General features: G+C 37.0%; 1 protein-coding gene across 1 annotated transcript in view; it reads right to left on the bottom strand.

The window, feature by feature from the left end:
• LOC149803137 (cholesterol transporter ABCA5-like) overlaps window positions 1–14,794 on the bottom strand; it is a 95,843-nt gene extending 81,049 nt beyond the window's left edge. Inside the window, exon 1 of the mRNA XM_089952758.1 lies at window positions 14,665–14,794. Within this exon, the coding sequence (XP_089808884.1) occupies window positions 14,665–14,754 (90 nt within the window). The 5' untranslated portion in view covers window positions 14,755–14,794. The remainder of the gene's footprint in view (window positions 1–14,664) is intronic.
• Between the last annotated feature and the right edge of the window lie 3,515 nt (window positions 14,795–18,309).

Below are 18,309 nucleotides of genomic sequence, written 5' to 3'. Positions count from 1 at the left end.
CAAAAGACTTTACTTTAGTATTTCCACTTGATCTTTGTCATTTTTATTTTGGGCCTTAGACGACTTTAAAAAATCCGTCTACCCGTCAAGGTATTATTTTATGCACTTTATGTGGGCTTTCTGGAAGCTTGATTACCTATATTCTCACATAATAGGTCAATTTTCATCCGCTGGGACATGTCATTAATGATTACTCTTTTCTGGAATTTCTTAGATGATTTAGACAATGTTGTTTAGTAGAAATACAAAAACAGATACTTTCGCTTCAGCTGTTTTGTTAAAGAGGGAATATGCTGCCCTGTCAATGGTCAATGACGTCGGTTAATTCTGTGATTATGTTATGCATCGCTTGTCTTTATGCATCAATATTATTTAGTTTATAATTAAATTATCTAACTTAGATTTAAAATGTTCACAATTAAAATTTGACAAACACTCCTCAGATCTATCTATCTATCTCTATATCTATCTATCTATCTATTTATCTATCTATATCTATATCTATATATATATATATATATATATATATATATATATATATATATGCCGCTGTTTTTTGTTTCTACAGTAGACGTACGAGAACTGCAAACACAAAAGCTATCGATAGCAAAATATACAATGCATTGGTCTGGCATTTGTTTCTTACGACAAATAAATTCTAGCTAATAACGGACGACTAACAACGATATAATCCGCTAAACCTATACATCTTGTGTTTATAAGAAAAAAATTACCAACACCGTATAATCAAGTAATCTTCCATTAAAAATTCGTCATTTCGCAAAAATTGGAAAGTATATAATCGTTTTTCATTTAATTTAACCTTGGTCTTTCAACGCACGTGGTATGTTACAATAGCTAAAGCAATCGTCAGCTAATAGCATCGTCCTGGACGATATCTGGGACAGTGCACATTCGAACAAAGCTATCACCACAAATGAATAAAATAGCAATTATTCGCGGCAACATTATCATTTTCAGTCGTGTTATTATGCAGTCTATGTAGGACGTGCAAATCAATCAGATCTTGACTTGATCCCATATACGACATTACATAAATATATCTTGATCTACACAACAATTTTATTTTTATTTTTTATTTATTCTTTAATCAAAATTGGTATAAACAAATTCTAAACCATTTATACCTGCTTAAGAAACTCGATAGAAAAATATATAGTGCAAGTCTTACGGGTCATGTACGCGTTCAGTACCAACTGCTTCTTTATTGGAGATTTTGTTTTTGTTTTTGTGGTCGAGGCTACGAAGTCATCCTATACCTTGCAAAGGAGCAAATAAAACTACTGTCAATGACAAAATGATGACATGAATTAAAATCTACTACCTACATAGATTTATATATTTCATGAAGTCTGGTTAATTATAAAGTTATTAAGCATGCATAAGGCAAATTATATTGGCATATTTACGCTAACCGTACTTTGTCGACTTGACAGATAACACGAAATTCTCGCGATAATTCGTTTCTAAATTAAGACATTTTATGCCTTAGTTTGATATTATACGATACGTTATTCAATTTAGCCATTTTTACTATAATCTGTTCACTTTTCCAAAGAAGGATGCGACGTCCTTAGCAGCGGGGGAGCGGCAATCCGCCTAAAACGTGGCGACGACTTTTAGGATGGACCCCTCATCAAAGCTCCATTTTAGAATCTGAGACTAAAATAATGTTATTTTGGCCAAGCCATGTTGACTCGTTAACCTATCCAAATGCGAATCCGAGGCTTGCATGTAAGTCTGGTTGGAGCACTGGTTATTTTCCACGCTGACCTGAATGCACAATTACTGGCACCTGTTACTATCAGCGGAAAATTACTGTCTCGTTTACACTTCATGATTTTCTCACACTCTGGTTCATTTTGACCTCAATGGAAAATTTCTGGGCAGTATACTGTGCGATTTTTAAACAAGCCTCTCTATGAGTATACGCGCTCTACGCGCTCTTGAAATTGTGTACGCGTCATCCGCTACACAGGCAGTTTGTGTTGAACGTGTCACGGTAGCGAATACACAATTGAAATAAATTACAGCGGTGATCACTGATAACTTTATCAGTATTAGACAGACAGAGAATTTTATCGGCATAAACAGGACAGAGAATTTATTAAGTATCTGAGGATTCCAGTTCTGTTATCGCAACAGGTATTGATTTTTTGCCGGTGCCTGGGAAACCAGCGTGCTAGTATCAGCGATCAATTTATGACATGTGATTTTGGCACTCGCCTGGGGCAATGTCTAAAATTGCGTGTCCAATTTGAATTCAGGCAATTCGCTGCGTTAAAACCATTACATTACTGATAGACTGATTTTTTTAAAATGTCAACTGACTTATATAAGAATTTTATTTTCTGGTTAAGTCGCTTCGATATAGCTGATTTAGAAATAAATTCAGCTATGTACCGTAAAGCTCCAGGATTAATATCGAAATATTTTCCTGCACAATATATTGATTTGAATTCTTTTATTTCACCTGTATCTAAATGTATTGATTTAATTGGCCGCGGTGTAATATTTGTATTTTTTTGTTTTCCCTCGCTTGCTATTTTCGCTCTGAGTTATCACCTGTAGAGTTCACCTCATCAATAACAAAACCAACATCTATCGCACCACCGAAGCACTCATACACAAATCTATGCAAGATACGTTTCACTTTTTTTCAAGGATTCTAATAGCGATCCTGAGGTAACCCATGTTAGTGACATTGTCGATGGATTTTTTAAGAGACAATGTCTTACAACTCTGGCTCTGCTTGCTTCATAATTATCGTACATCGGATGTTTCTTAACCTCATCAACGTTAATACCTTTCTCAGCTTTCTCCATTATATTATTATACCTTCTCTTATACGACATTATTACTTTTGATGTACCGGCCGATGTAATCTTGTGTGTCCTTTAATTTTACGTTATCATCAGCATTCATTATTTCATATCTTTTCAGCGCGCGATATTTTCGTCCCCCGCAAGTGACACATAATGATGTTTTTCGTTCATATCCATCACACTTATTAGACACTGTTTTGGGCAGCTACTGCCAAGTCTGATATTTGTCATATGAACACTACAAAAATCTCCGACAAGATTTTCCACAAGGAATTACTGATTGGATCTTTAGCCACCTGAAGATATTTTATGCCGTTGGCATAATTATAATATATATATTTTTTTCTAATTAGAAGAAAGTTATGTTAAATTAAAGAAAGTATATCGTATACCACAAGAATGACTAGTTTTACTGTTGCAAAGCAGCCGATGGAACAGTATTTTAGTCTAACCGTGATAAAACCAGCTTTTCTAAGGTCGAAAATCGCACAAAACAATCTAGGACAAGAAATAAACGAATTATTAACCACGAGTGAGATTGAGAGGTTATCGGCGATCGATCCAGTAAAAAGCAGAGACAAGTTTTTTGAACGAGAACGAAAATGATTATCGGCGATTGATCCAAAACACACAACTACATTTGACTTTGATAGATTAACCAAAGACAGGAAACAGCACCGCATGAGTTGCAATTACATGAATTTATCAGAATGGACAAAATGAGTTTGCACAAGGTGGTGAGTCTCATGTTTTTTTTTAATATTACGGATAGACGGCGATGGTATTTTCGTTGACTCCACCATGAACAACAAACGAGAAGCGAATATTATTGATAATCTTGTGGATGACAGCAATTACAATTTTATAATAAAATTTCTTTTCGAACATGTCAGCGAAGATGGCCAAACTTGGATTATTCATAATAAGCTCGACCTGTTAAGGAAACACGGCGACATAACAATATTATCAGAGTGGACAAAAATTCTAAACCGAGCACGTTTCCGGAATAGACAAACCATATTACAACAACGCGTATCCAGTGTCCGCGGTTGTTTATGCACTATACCATTTAAACGATCCTGATATTTTTGCTCTTGCGCCTATGCGTGGTGCAAGCACCACGGCTTCTATCGCGGACACAGGCATGTTAAATTGTGTGGTTCAGTGTGTCAGAGAACATTTGATTAATTCGAGACGTGGAAACCGACTAACAGAACAACGAGTAAAAAACAGACTAGTGGGAAGATTATCTTATCAACGGAGCTAAAATAAATGATGAAGCAGTGTTGGAAAAAAATTGAAGTTTCCAATCGTGATAAAAACAATTAAAAACGAGATTTTGCATAATTCCGGCAAATACAGTAGTAAAGGCGCCTCAATGGCGATAGCTGATCATAGCAGTACGCATTGAATGAAACAGCAACAAGGTTTCCACTGGAAAGAACAATACAATTTTATAATGGCGATATTTTGAGGAGATTTATAATATTAAGGCGCGTGACCCTGTATCTCTCTGGCTATTTCACGGTGACGGCACATATTTATCTGCAGAGGATTGATCCGCCACAGATCAACCAACATTTGACCGATTTGTGCTACCGTCTGGTACACGTTATCTGAAGGAATCTCTCCAACGTGCGATGAAAGACATTGTGGTAAAATATGACGGTGACAGCGATGAATTACTCAATAACTGTTTACCACGTCGTCTGCTGTGGCTCATATAGCACAACAAAAAATTCATGGCGTCCAACGCCAAAAGAATTTCTCGACGATATATCACGGTCTTGTGTTGAGTTTAGACATGACGGTCTCTGGAACACAAAATATAATCCCGCTGATATGATCCCGGTTGAAAACGTTGCTCACTACCATGTGGCATTTCTAGGACTCGGCGATTGTAATCAGCATTTTGAACGATTCAGTCATCCAGCACACAAAATGACCAGAGGAGCGATAAACGGTAATCTTCACATGGACTACGATCTTACCAGATTTTCCGAGATCGAATCATTCGAAATCTCAACGAGTATTGATCCAGTTGTATCCGTCTGATTTGGTCGTCATTTTAATAAACCGAACACACAAGTTAATCTCGATGATTGCTGCGCAAAAAATAGTCTGCTAAGTTTGATTGGGTCGATCCACAGCGACATCCAAACAAAAATTGAGATAGAGGGTGTGATCAAAATACAGATCCGAATTATAAATTCCAAACTCGTAAGATCAATTCAGTACTTGCCTGAAAGGATCGTTGATCAATAGGGTTTACTCCGAGAATAGAAGCCACTCATAATCTGGCTGCAGAACTTAGAGGTAGATTCTAAGGAAAGACAAAGCTTCGAAAAGGTCACTAAGTTATTTGCTCGATTTTTGTAGAATACTACGGCATCATACTTGAAAGTATTTGTAGCATGTATACGTAATTACTAGGATCGTTTAATATGTAAAATTACCATTCTAGTGTTTCATTTACATACGTATTTGAGAAATGGGATTGAGCCTTACGTAGAGAATTATGTAGATTGTTAGCACGTGATCAGACCTAATTTTGTAATTCGATAATAGTTTACTTCGTAGTAAACCAGTGCATTTATTAATGTGTTGTGTTCGAATTTACACATGCTTGAACTATGAATTTGGAAAATGGTTAAGTATGTAAGATTAGTTACTATAGACGTATGCATATATCAGAGCATGGATATTTGAATATTTTCGTACTTTGTATGAGTTGTAAGGTTAAGGAATGCGTCTGATTATTGCGATATTGCTTAGTATAACGGGATTAGGAATATGTAATGATGCGACCGGATTTATCGATGTATATATGAGTAGTAATTGATACCGTGCTGTATTATGAACTTTGTTGTACCATACAAGAACGTATGGGTGACTCGATGTGAACGAATGCGTGACCGAAGAAAGTTAATAGCCGTTATCTGATGATAGGCTGTGTGCAGTGTGAGATGAGAGAGCTAAGAAATAAGATAGCACCTCCTTATATTTGGAAAGGAAGCTTTTTAAGGGACAGGGAACTTCCGGTTCAATCGAGTCCCAGGTCTTCAAGAGTTGCAGACGGAATTGAGACTGTAGCCGACACAGTCGAAGTCGACAGAAGTTCAGTCGTGGGAGAGAAAGTAGAGAAGGAGGAAATGGAGATTAGAGAAAGTCGAGTAGGAGAAGAAGAAGGAATTTGTAGGAAGGTCGGGAAGGAAGAGGAGAAGGAAGTGGGAGAAATAAGAGAGAGAAAATATCTAACAGATGAATGAATAGAAATACAAGGACATGTGGAAACCAATCTCACATTGCTAATCAAGTGATGCAATAGGCTATTAAAGGATCGAGCGGAAGGAGTGTATTTGGAAATTTGAGTTATTTGATTATTGAATTGTAATTAAAATTTTATTAAATGAATTTCAATCTTTTTGTAAATAACCATCTAACCGTCGCCATTGCTGACTGGGGACTTTGAGCTCTACATCTATCTTTCACTAAATCTAACTTCCAACAAAATAGAACCTGGGTGAGACTTCTATAATTGTTTAAAAAAATTGGGAGCGCCCGACCCCAACCATATTCTTCGTCACAGCACGATAGTCAGCTACTAAGATGGTTATTCTCCTCAGTTTCCTCATTCGAGATCTTCGATGTTCGCATTTTCGTCAATAAATCTGTTATCGATGATTAACCGGTTTCCAGTGGATAATGTTATAGTCGTCACGGATTTATTTTATATAACTCGATCGAAAATGGATTTTGTGAAACAATTTATCGCCAGCGTCACAGACGCTATCAACAGTAGATGCCCTACCGCAGCTGGTTTCAGACAGACTAATTTGGGTAATTGGAGAATAAAGCGTGAACAAATACGTTATTATTTTGAAACGGCCAATGTTAAACCAGTAGGCGCTTATTACCGAAACGATTAATTATTAGAACCGTCATTGAGTCCGTCAGTGAATGATCCAATCACGAGATATAGCACAGTCTATCTTAATGGTCCTAGTGGTTCTGGTAAAACAACACGTGCGTTATAATTATTTAAAAAAAAACCTAGGATATGATTGTGTTAACGCCAACTCACCGTCTTGCCAGAGAGATGAACCAGTGGTGTCAAATCGCATATATATATATCATAGCTTTTTTCGATGGCGTAGTGGCCTGGACACGCGAGCGTATGGGACAGAAATATATATTAGAAATAATCATTTGGGATGAAATATGTACTCTATCAAAATACACATTGTAGACGTTTCTTGATTACTTAGCGACGAAAAATACGGCCACTATCATGTTCAGAGATCAGGGACAGACTCCGCCTTTAACGGGAGAATCTCCGCATGACTGGATAAAACAATACGTTGGCCACTGTGTAGAAATACTGTATGACCATCGATCGTACGATGAAACATTACGACAGTTGAAATCGCTAATCAGATTACAACCAGACAAGACTCGGTGTGAAATTATGCGTACCATAATTCCAGATACACCAACGTCTGATTTCTGGAACACATGGCGACCTCATGATCTGATTGTTGTGTCACGAACAAAACTTGAGCTTCACCGAGGAAAGTTTCCAACACTGCCAGTTCCATTGTGATCTTGATGTTGAATTTATCATGACGCTGAAACAACTACAAAATAATCACTGCATCTGCTGTTACACAATAATGCTGTGGCAATATTTTCCTAACGACGTACGACTCTTTACCGTGGACAGAATCGATAGTGGTCTCGGCCACACACTCGAAAATGTCACACTGACATGTTCAGAAAATCCCGCTTGGATTCATCATAAGTTTACATGATCCAACAACACGCTATCAAATTGATCTTGATAAAATATTTTATTAAAGAAATGCATTTGTTTATAATGAACCAGGAAAATATTAACGAGAATATCTCTAATATAGAGCAATTATTGCAAGATAGTCTCACGGTTCAACTTGATGTTTAAAAAATCAACAAGGATTTTGAGATTATAAAGCAGCGACGGGAAGAGGGCAGATACACATTAGCAGTAGAATATAGATTTATCAAACTACTCGAATGAGAAACGGAATTGTTATTGGCGGATTTACACGAACAACTTGAGATAGCTAAATTTGTTCCACTGGCAAGCGCCTTTGACAAAATATGATCAGAGCTGTCTCGAAAATATGAAACTCGTGCGGCTGTGACTGCGCATGGAAGAGAGCTAAAAAAAACTTGTGTTGGAATAAACTAAGATTCCCGAATCTGAATCCTCTAAGATGGAATAGCAACGTCACCGGTAGAAAAAATCAACAAAATAATATGTAATTTTTTGTTTGTTTTAGTTTTGTGATTGGCCTAGAGAAGCTTTGCTTTTGGGGGGGCGTTGAGGAAGACCCGTCACGGCCTGTCACGTGCATACAAACTAACAGTCAACTCTTTACTGCGCGTGTTCAATAGATTGCCGTCTTGGTCGGTGAGACGAAAACGTATCCTAACAACTACGGATTATGACATCGTAAAAAGAGCAAGATTAACGGACACTGACACAATAAAATGACCCGCTGAGACATCCAAAGGAAAACTGTAAAGAACATATCCCTGCTGCGCCTTCCCTTGGAATGATGCTTGCCCAGACGCGGCATAGCTACCGTCGACTGCATCACATACTATATTTACAGAAATCATCGGCATGATATCGACAATGCCCGGAGATACATGACGACCATCACCTGTTTGAATGTTGTTATGTCGGCGAATATCTAGAGGTTTCTTGTTTTCTCCCGTGTCGCATATATCTTTGCAAAATATTTGTCAATCACGTTGCTGAGATCCAGCTCCATTATATCGATATCCAACAGAGGTAATTTGAACACGCTCATTTGGTCTTCGGTGATCTTAAAATAATCAAGAAATGCATTTTTGTATAGTATACTCCTTATAGCATGAGCTCTGATAATGACTGTTTTAATAATATATTTTTTAAATATTTCTGAATCAGAATTGATATGATTCATATGTTGTACTGTCTCAGTAACTCCTTGTTTAAAATCATCATTCGGATATTCAAGCACATACTACTCAAGTAGCTTTCTGATATGATTTTGTTTATTTTTATACTTCCGCGTTATTGTGGCGATCAGTAGTTCAAAAGAATTCCCTCCTATAGTCTTTGTAACTATGCTCACACATGGAGGAGGAGGTGGGTTGAGTCTAACATTCACAAACTCAATCGGATAATTTTGTTTCACCGGTTGGGTTAAATATTTGTTCAGGACATATATACATTTCTTCTCCTGATCTCTTAGGAGACCATATTTTGTCTCTATACTCTGATTTTTTAAAATAAATACTCGTTTGTCTGATAAATAATCAGATTATGCTGGTTGTGATGGTCCAGTATAAATCGGCGCTATCAGAAGCCATCCAAGCACGGTTCTGATCGACGACTTATACACGTCAACGGCGTAATCCATCTTCGATATTTCATTGGTAGCTCTCAGCGTTGGGTCGTGTACTTTGATTTCGCTCTTTGATTCTTTTCCTGTTATATATCTAATTATACGTTGATAGTCATCGTTTATTCGATTTGATATGATCCTGCTTTCCAGTCTGAGACTGGTTGGCCCCCTTCTAACTTGATTTCGTACGCAAATACCAGTGAATTGTTAGCGTCTAATCCACAGAATGATTTTTCTATGATATTTGGCCAACTATAATAAAGTCGTAATTGCGCAAGTACGATCTCAAGCGACCGACCATTGGCGGCTTTTATCTGAGATGGAAAACCAACATCAAATTTCGGCAGGGTTGATTTCGCTGATATCATTGTGGTATTCGGCGGAGCTTTGTTAGCGATAATCTGTTGCAGTCGTATAGTTATTTCTGCGGTGATTGTTATCTATACGGTGGATTCTAAATGTGGTGTTGGCATCGTTGACGCGGATATGAATGCGCTCTTGTGATACCGATAATAAATATCCATAATGGCAGCAAATTCATTATCTGATATTGCACCGTCGTTTAAGCCCGCTGACAATATATATCGACGATATATTTATACACGCATACGTCGCCAAGTATGTTATTTCTGTGTGCTCATGTAATTTATTTCTAACAGACGTAGAGATTTTTTCGCGATATAATTGAGGATACCAGCAAGACCAACAACAACAGAGACACAGATTCTAACCACGTGCGATATCACGAGTGTCGCTGATACCGTGCCGATTAAAGTCGTTGTTTAAGCGACCAGCGAGGAGACCGCCTATAAGGATGACGATAATTTTGGGGTTTTCTGATGTGCTCGTCATAATTTTTTGAAGCGAAGCCCTCCACGCTCGATTATACCTGAATGTCTGCGTGGGATTCATTGTGTAATATACAAGTTACAAACTGAGGTGTTTTCGTGACGAATGCCAGACACCACAAACATGTCGTTGCTGTTAAGTCGTTATCTGATGGTTCCAGTATGAATGTTTCCTCTGTATTCTGATTTGACATGACTGACATGGTTCCGGGAAATCTATCGGTGGAATAGCGCCATAGATATGTCTAAAATATCCTAAATTTAGCGGCGCTAGGTACGTAGAGCCTGTAAACCCCGGTGACCTCAGCGGTATGTTTGATGGGGTAGTTGTTACCATATTTCTAATCCAGACGCTACTGTGTTGATGGATGGAGTCGTAGGAATTACACCGGCAGTAATCATTTTGAATTTTTTGACGATGTCATCGAGTCGTGTGCAAATTTCAATGAGACTAATGTCGACATTTGGAACCCCACGAAAATCATTAACAGGTCCATATACTAATCTGCGAAAATCAGTAAACGCGGTCACGTGATTTTATATTCAGATCTGAGCATGGCCAATCCTTCATTAATTATTGTTAACGAGGTCCTCATCGCGACGTCGTTGTTGTCCAAGTATTTCTTTGTTGTGAGTCATCGTTCCATCCTATTTCTTTCAAATTAGCAATACTATTTCGGTCCATGTTGAGTTCACCAGTCATTGTATCGCCCGTTTTAGTAACACGTCTACTAAGATCACTGTGGATAACAGTGAGCCATACGCCTGAGACTTTGATTCTTTTGTCGCCCGTAAATACCACGATGTTATTGTTAGTCGCACCTGAAAGTCTCAGGATATTGTTCGTACTTAGTTTAGCCGTCCATGCTGATCTTGAAAAACAACATCATCTGGATCAATTCCGGCGAAACGCAAAAGAGCACCAAGTTCATCTCGTGTTGCATACGCCGACGGATCAATGTCGCCCTGGGGTTTTTCCGCAAGCAGATCTTCCGTAAATATCTACCATTATAAACCATTAACCTCTTTAAAATGACGGGCGGTATACCCATGTACGACTTTATGCGGCGGCACCGATGACCTTGACACGTGGTTTAGTACGGTAAGTACTTCTACAGCACATATTGGTGGGTCCGTTATTGTCTGCGTTAGCAATGTTGAATACCAGATTGGTATGTCACTGGCTAAGCCACTATACCGTTAAAAGTATTTTGGTGGCGCAAATCCATACGAATAGAAATAAACAACACCCTTTTTATCAACAGGGGATGCAAGATAACGGTAATCAAGATTAAGGATACCAGTTTCAACACGGTTTGGTTTTTCCGGTAATTAATCGTGCATGAAAATACCTCTGAAGTTTTTATGCTTAATCGCCTAACATCAACAAGTAAATCAAAATTGAACATGGGGTGCTTTAACGTAGCTTCTGCAGTTGTCTCAGACATTGACCGTACCAAGTTCATGACAATCTTAGACCTCGCATTTTTTGTTGTTGAGGTCTTTAGACAGTGTTGGGACACTCCGTGTCCTGTTGCCTTTTTTTAGCGCCTTGACGGCAGCTGTTCCAACAGCACCGAGTTTAAAGAGCTCGAGCTTTAGCGGAAATCAGCGCTGATAACTCCGATAGCAGTGGAAATACACCGCCGATCTTTGCTGTGTAACTGATCGCATTCGGATTGGCCTTTGGATAGGTTAATGAGTCATCACTATATAGGACAAATAAAAGAGGGGATTTAGCACTACCTAGCCCAATACTTCTAAAATCTTCAAATATAATCAACATAATCAAAACATTAAACCCAGAACCAAGGACACCCAGGGAAGCACTGTATATATATATATATATATATATATATATATATATATATATATATATATATATATATATATATATATATATATATATATATGTGTATGTATACTGGTTTGGCTTCACAATAAGGAACAGACCAGACATATATAAAAACCACTTATTAATGAAGAAGTTAGAAGTACCGAGAAAATTCAGAATTATAAAAGAGATTTTAATTAGATTTAGAGACAAAAAGGAATTATGACTAAAGCCTAAAGATCAAACATTCGCATGAATAAGAGAAGAGGTTACTAATAACATAAGATGCAAAGTAGGACACGAAAACTGGGGTATAAATTGGTAAAGAGTATGGGGACACTGGTCCCAAATTAAATCCTTAAAAATACAAAGTAATAATTTCCAAGTACCTACACAATACATGGCTGACGGGTGAAGTGGTTCTAAGAAAGCTGGGTTAGAATAATACCCAAATGCCCATTACGTAAAAGGGCAAGCTCACGTAATCGCCTAGTGTGAAGATAGAAATGATGAAAGATCAAGAATAATTATGGAAATCTGCAAGAGAGAAAAGTACCGAAGGAGCAATATACTTTTCCTAGATGGGGATTTTGATAAAACTTTATTGATAAAAGTTATAGACTATGTAATAAAAATTATGATGGCTTGTGGAAAGGTCTTATAGATAGATAAGTAGCCTGCAGTAACATGATATCACATGGGATGGGGAGATGGGGTTGGTGGATTCGGTGTACATCCCAAGTAGGGTCGGGTACCAGTCTGAACGGGGGCTGGAGCCCCCACCTCATCTCTTCACCCCATGGAAATATAAGAGCTAAATTAAGTAAAACTAATTTAAAAACATAATGATACACAATTACAATCATTGATCATTCGGTGCCTATAACCAATTAATACCACAGAATTGAAGGGGAAACACACCTTCTAATTGAAAATGTTAATTTTCTCAGATATTTAATGCAGTTTACTTAGAGGGACAGGGAACCAGCGGACTAGAAGAAGTACGGGGCATAGACATCGCAGGGCTAAGTGACAAGGTGCCACGCGAAGTGAACAGGCCTGTGAAGGAGTATTAGAGATACCTAGTCCCAGTATATGGACAGATAGAACATAAACAAGGGAAACAGGAATAACCAATCCCAAGTTTCCCCTGACTAACCAACAAAAAAATAAAAAATTCATTTTAATTTAGGACCTTTCGGATCTTTTTGTTTTGGGATGCATTTTGACAATTGACAAGTATCATCTGCATTAAAAGAGTGCAGCTGTTTGGAACAAATACAAGGTGGCGGATGAGGTTGTGTCCATTCACAAGGAGAAGCCCGATGAATTAAAATAAAAATAGTGCGGCTCCCTAAAAAGGACATGGTCTTTCCACTCTTGAAAAACTCCTAAGGAAAATTATAAACGTCTCGCAATATCGCACACATTAATACATTAGGGTTTTTCTTTTATTTTGAATTAAGCAACCGTTTCTCATTCAAAATCCGATTTCAAAACCCACGAAAGAAATTCAAAAAGGAAAAAGAAAACAAATCCTGGTACTTTCCATACAAACATTTTTATATTTCCTTTCTTTATTACAAATATAGTATCCAATGACAAGACAACTGGGGAGACGATTTTGGAAATAATGCTGTCCTTACATACAATCTATAGCATACAAACAATATAGCAAATAAACACATAACATACACGGGACATAGGAAATCGTTGGCAAAGATCCCTTGAATATACAAGGGAAGGAATTCGGATTTGGATATCGAAGCGAAGATCCGATGAACAACCCTTTAGAATACACTAGGGATTAGAAATACCCCATCACAAATTCTGCATTTAACTAAATTTTTGATCAAAATTATTTTAGAAATAAAAAATGCAAAACAACACACCTTAGGGGGATACACTAACACATGAAAAACCTTTTTGTGGAAATGGGTGGGGGATCTGTCTGGTCCACCACCAACAAAAAATGAGTCAACATGGCTTGGCTAAAATAGCATTTTTTTAGCCTCATATTCTAAAATGAAGCATTGATGAGGGGTGTGTCCCCCCCCAAAAAAAAAAATAGTCGCCACGTTTTTGCCCCGCTCCTGATTCTCCTTATAAGGCAAACGAAAAACGAGGCTGAAAACTAAAGTAATATGGGGGGACGATCCAAGGCATAATACCGCACGAAGAAGGTAAATGCTAATTTTTACATGTATTTCTACAATAAAATTCAGTAATTCCTGGGTTAAACAAGAGGATTATTTAATTTATTTCAGTTTATGTATGGAACATCTTTAAACATTTTTTTATACAATATTCTTGAAAAACGCTGGTTGTGAATCACATATAGCTGCTCCATTGATACCCGATCCACCATGTAGGGGCAGTAATATTAGTTCTAGTCTTGACCCAATTTAGTACCTGACCAACACTGTACAAGTCCAAAGCGATCAAGAATTTGCGTCGGAAGTTTTTAAAAAAATATTTTTATGACAATTAGGGTGCAGAGCATTTTACATTCAGGACTGAATAGACTTTGGTTAAACTATACAAGTATTAAATGTTAGAACAACAGTAGGAATCTAATTTCAGATGGTAAATGCTCCTATATGACCACGTTGACATACACTTTATACCATTGCCATAACCATTGTGCAATGAAAAAAAAAAGTTAAAACGCTAAATCATTCAAAATCCTTCTTACTCACCTGAATGGTCTCCCTTTTCTTCTTCTTTTTCAGGAGTATATTCTTCCACAAAAGAGCCTTTAGCTGGGCCCCAAACGACCCCTTTGCCATTGTAAAGAGATTGGCCTCTGAATGCTGAAATTGACGTGAAGATTTATGTCATCTTTATACGTAAACCTCTTTGTAGACGGTCCAAGTTGTGTGTAATAACTATAATTGGATGTACAATAATATTACTACATCGCCCCTCCTAAATGGCAGTGTTTATCAATACGACCACATGATTCCACGGTCATATCAAATGACCTAGTTTTGCACGTTAAGTCATATGAACATATACACAAGCTATCATTATCTTCAGGTATTTCCCACTCTTTCCTAATACTGACTCTGTAACGTCAAAACTACATGTGACGCGACGTGCCTTCGTTCTGTAGGAATCATAGGTGGTCAATAAATAACATTAGATTCATTAGATATGCCAGTGTGACCTTTTCCAGTGCAGAATAACATGACAACTTTAAGCTTGAATTTGCAGCCATTTAGACCAGCTAAAAAATCTGGTCAACAATAATAGGGCAAATGCAAGTGAGCATATATATATATATATATATATATATATATATATATATATATATATATATATATATATATATATATATTGACCTTGGCTAGCACAGGTCCCGTTGATAGCTTTGTATTTTTACATCCCTTACGTTAGAGGATATCAACCCAATAAGTATGAACTTTGTGTGAGCCTCTTGTTGGTCACAGTGATCTAAAACTATCGACTTAACAAATCATTCACATCTCACCTTTCCGTGTGGGTTCGAGTCTATGCTCGACTCACGTGAATATGTGAGAAAGCTTGTTAGTAGTTTCCCGTACGTATGTGTTTTTTCGCAGGTTCTTGATCCACCAAGTACACTGGTAACCATGTAGCCATTTGTTTCGTATGCTGAATTAAATGGGTTAAACCCACAAATCCTAACAAATCTTGAGTTAGGTTAGAAACGGATTGGCTTGTTTTGTGACTAACTTCTACGGTTAGATTTCCACTGGAGATCAACTAAATGACTTTGGTTTCAAATGAATTGATAACTTTTTTTACGTGTTTGTGTATGTATAATACAGATGTGAAATATCACAAAATTGAGTTTGTTGAGTATCATGCGAGTTTGTTACAATGACTGAACTTTATGTTTTATTTGTTTTTGTTTAAGCCGTCTTCTCATACGACAGTACTCAAAATATCCATTGACTGCGGACAATGAACACCATACAAGAGGGGTTGGAGTAGTATTAGTTCCGAATAAGAGCTCTCACTTGTGCAGGAAATTACCCTGAATACCTTAATTATAATCTTATACGCGTGTTTTCGGCAAAATTCAGCCAAAATTATCCAACGAAACATATGAATGACCCAAACTAGTCAGTAAATCAGTTTACTAACATTCTCGTTCAACCACTGTGAGAGTGAGGTTACTCACAGAGAGAGAGAGAGAGAGAGAGAGAGAGAGAGAGAGAGAGAGAGAGAGATTTACATCGGATGAATGCAGAAGGAAATCGATCGTATATATGTTTTTCACAATAAATCAAACAATGTTTGAAGTATGTCAGAAACAACAACACTAACAAAAAAAATATTTAAATGCACGAGGCTAGATACATTTATCTTTTCTCCGATTAGTAAATGACACAGCCGATACCAAAGCACTTCAGCAAACTGGACATAGACATCGTCCCTAATAATAAATTTTCCATTTTGAACCTCTTCCATTTTCTATACTGTTAGCTCCTTTTCCATATCTTGTAAAACATTTTCGAGATTCCTATTTCTTTGCTCTGACTTTTCCCCAATAAAATATGTTTCAATTTGATTCTATGTTTCTTTTTGAAGGATTAAGAAAAAATGCTTCAATTTGAAGAACTAATGAGATCCGTTATATTAGTCTACAAAAAATAATTATGGTGAGGTAAAAGAAGCAAATATTTTGGTTCGAAAGAAATTACAGCCGAATTTCCCCTCCCTGAAAAAAGATCGATCCCTTATCCTTTATCGGTTGTTTGTGTAGTGAGTAAGCGAGTGGACGGTACTAGTTTACCCTCGAATGGGTTATCATTTTCGAGTATAACTGTGTCACACTCCAGCCGCAAATAACCATTCAGGACGATCGCCACTAAGTAAACATGTTTGGAGTCTTGCGATAGCCTATTACGATCCAGTTCGACGGAGATGTATGTATGTTAAGATTGTAACAAAATATTTACAAACAAGTGATTTGCTGAAGTCAGTGTAATGTATGTCTTGATTGTAACATTGTAACTTGAAATAAGTAGAAGTCTTCCTAAAAATGTGTTCACCTTTGGTTTTTCAAAGCGTATAATTGACAAAGTTCGCGCTTCCGTTATCGAAGATGCATAGTTTTTGCCTGTTGTCAAGCTCTTCAATTTCGGAAGTCAGCAAATCTTGTAAACCTTGAATGCAGTCTGCAATCCCTTAATACCCAAACAGAGGCGATAGGTTTTTAAAAACACCCGAACTTACGAAGTTTACGCAGATAACTATCCTCCTCCTTCTTAATGAAAGTACGAAATCCTCGTTCTTATATTCCCATGATGAGGCTATCAACCAAGCCGACTGGAACGTCATCGGCTATTTTTGGGAGATTAGAATATGCCTCTGGCGTATGTCGGCGCAATAAATTGCACAAAAAGTCATTCTTTTTTGTTCGCATGACATTTTTTTGCTAATAAAAGAGAACTTCTAATGATTGGATTTCCTGCATGACTGACTGAGAAGTTACGAATAAAAAAAGAAACAATTCTATGCACCGGTAACTTTTCGTCAGTAGAATAATACTCGTCTCAGCATATTCTATTTTTTGTATATTATATTTCTATGATAGTAAAATGAATAGCATATGTCCAAAAAAACCCGTTTGGTCCTTATGGGCCATTATTGAATTATGAAGCAGCACACGAAAAAACTCGTACTAATAATTTCGTTAAATATTTCTCAATTATTTCACAAATAACTGGTCACTGAAAAAGACGGATAATTATATTAACAAGGAAAACATCCACGAATGTAAATTCAGAAAAAGTTTTGACAAATATGAATTTAGAATCTGTATATAAAAATTTGAAAAAGAGTAAAACATAAACCTAATGGAAACCATCAGTCATGTTCAAGACAAAAAGATGCCAAAACAGTGATCAAACATGGAAAAATCTACAATTTTAGCAAAGAAATGCACCAAAGATACAAACTTAATTGCCTTTCAGTTTGAATTCATGTTTTGTTAGACTGTTCGTTTCATAAACTCTTAGTAATGCTCTTTCCCACGACTGATATGTATATGCATATATATATATATATATATATATATATATATATATATATATAATATATAGAGAGAGAGAGAGAGAGAGAGAGAGAGAGAGAGAGAGAGAGAGAAGTTCAAGCTCTCTTGAAAGAGGTGCCACTTTGACGGCGTAGAGACGGTTACAGGTTACATTTTGGGAAATATGGCAAGCGGAGGTACTTCGGGATCAACTGTAGCGACACAAGCCTCTTGGAGGTTCCGACGAATGGACTGACTTTATTGAAATACTCAACATATAAAATTACATTCCAATATCAATCTACATAAAGATAAATTA

This window comes from Sinohyriopsis cumingii, chromosome 3, assembly GCF_028554795.1.
Source record: "Sinohyriopsis cumingii isolate HCF-2022 chromosome 3, ASM2855479v2, whole genome shotgun sequence".
Taxonomy (NCBI): Eukaryota; Metazoa; Mollusca; class Bivalvia; order Unionida; family Unionidae; genus Sinohyriopsis; species Sinohyriopsis cumingii.
The sequence above is the reverse complement of the archived record's forward strand: the minus strand, read 5'-3'. Positions and strand labels throughout refer to the sequence as shown.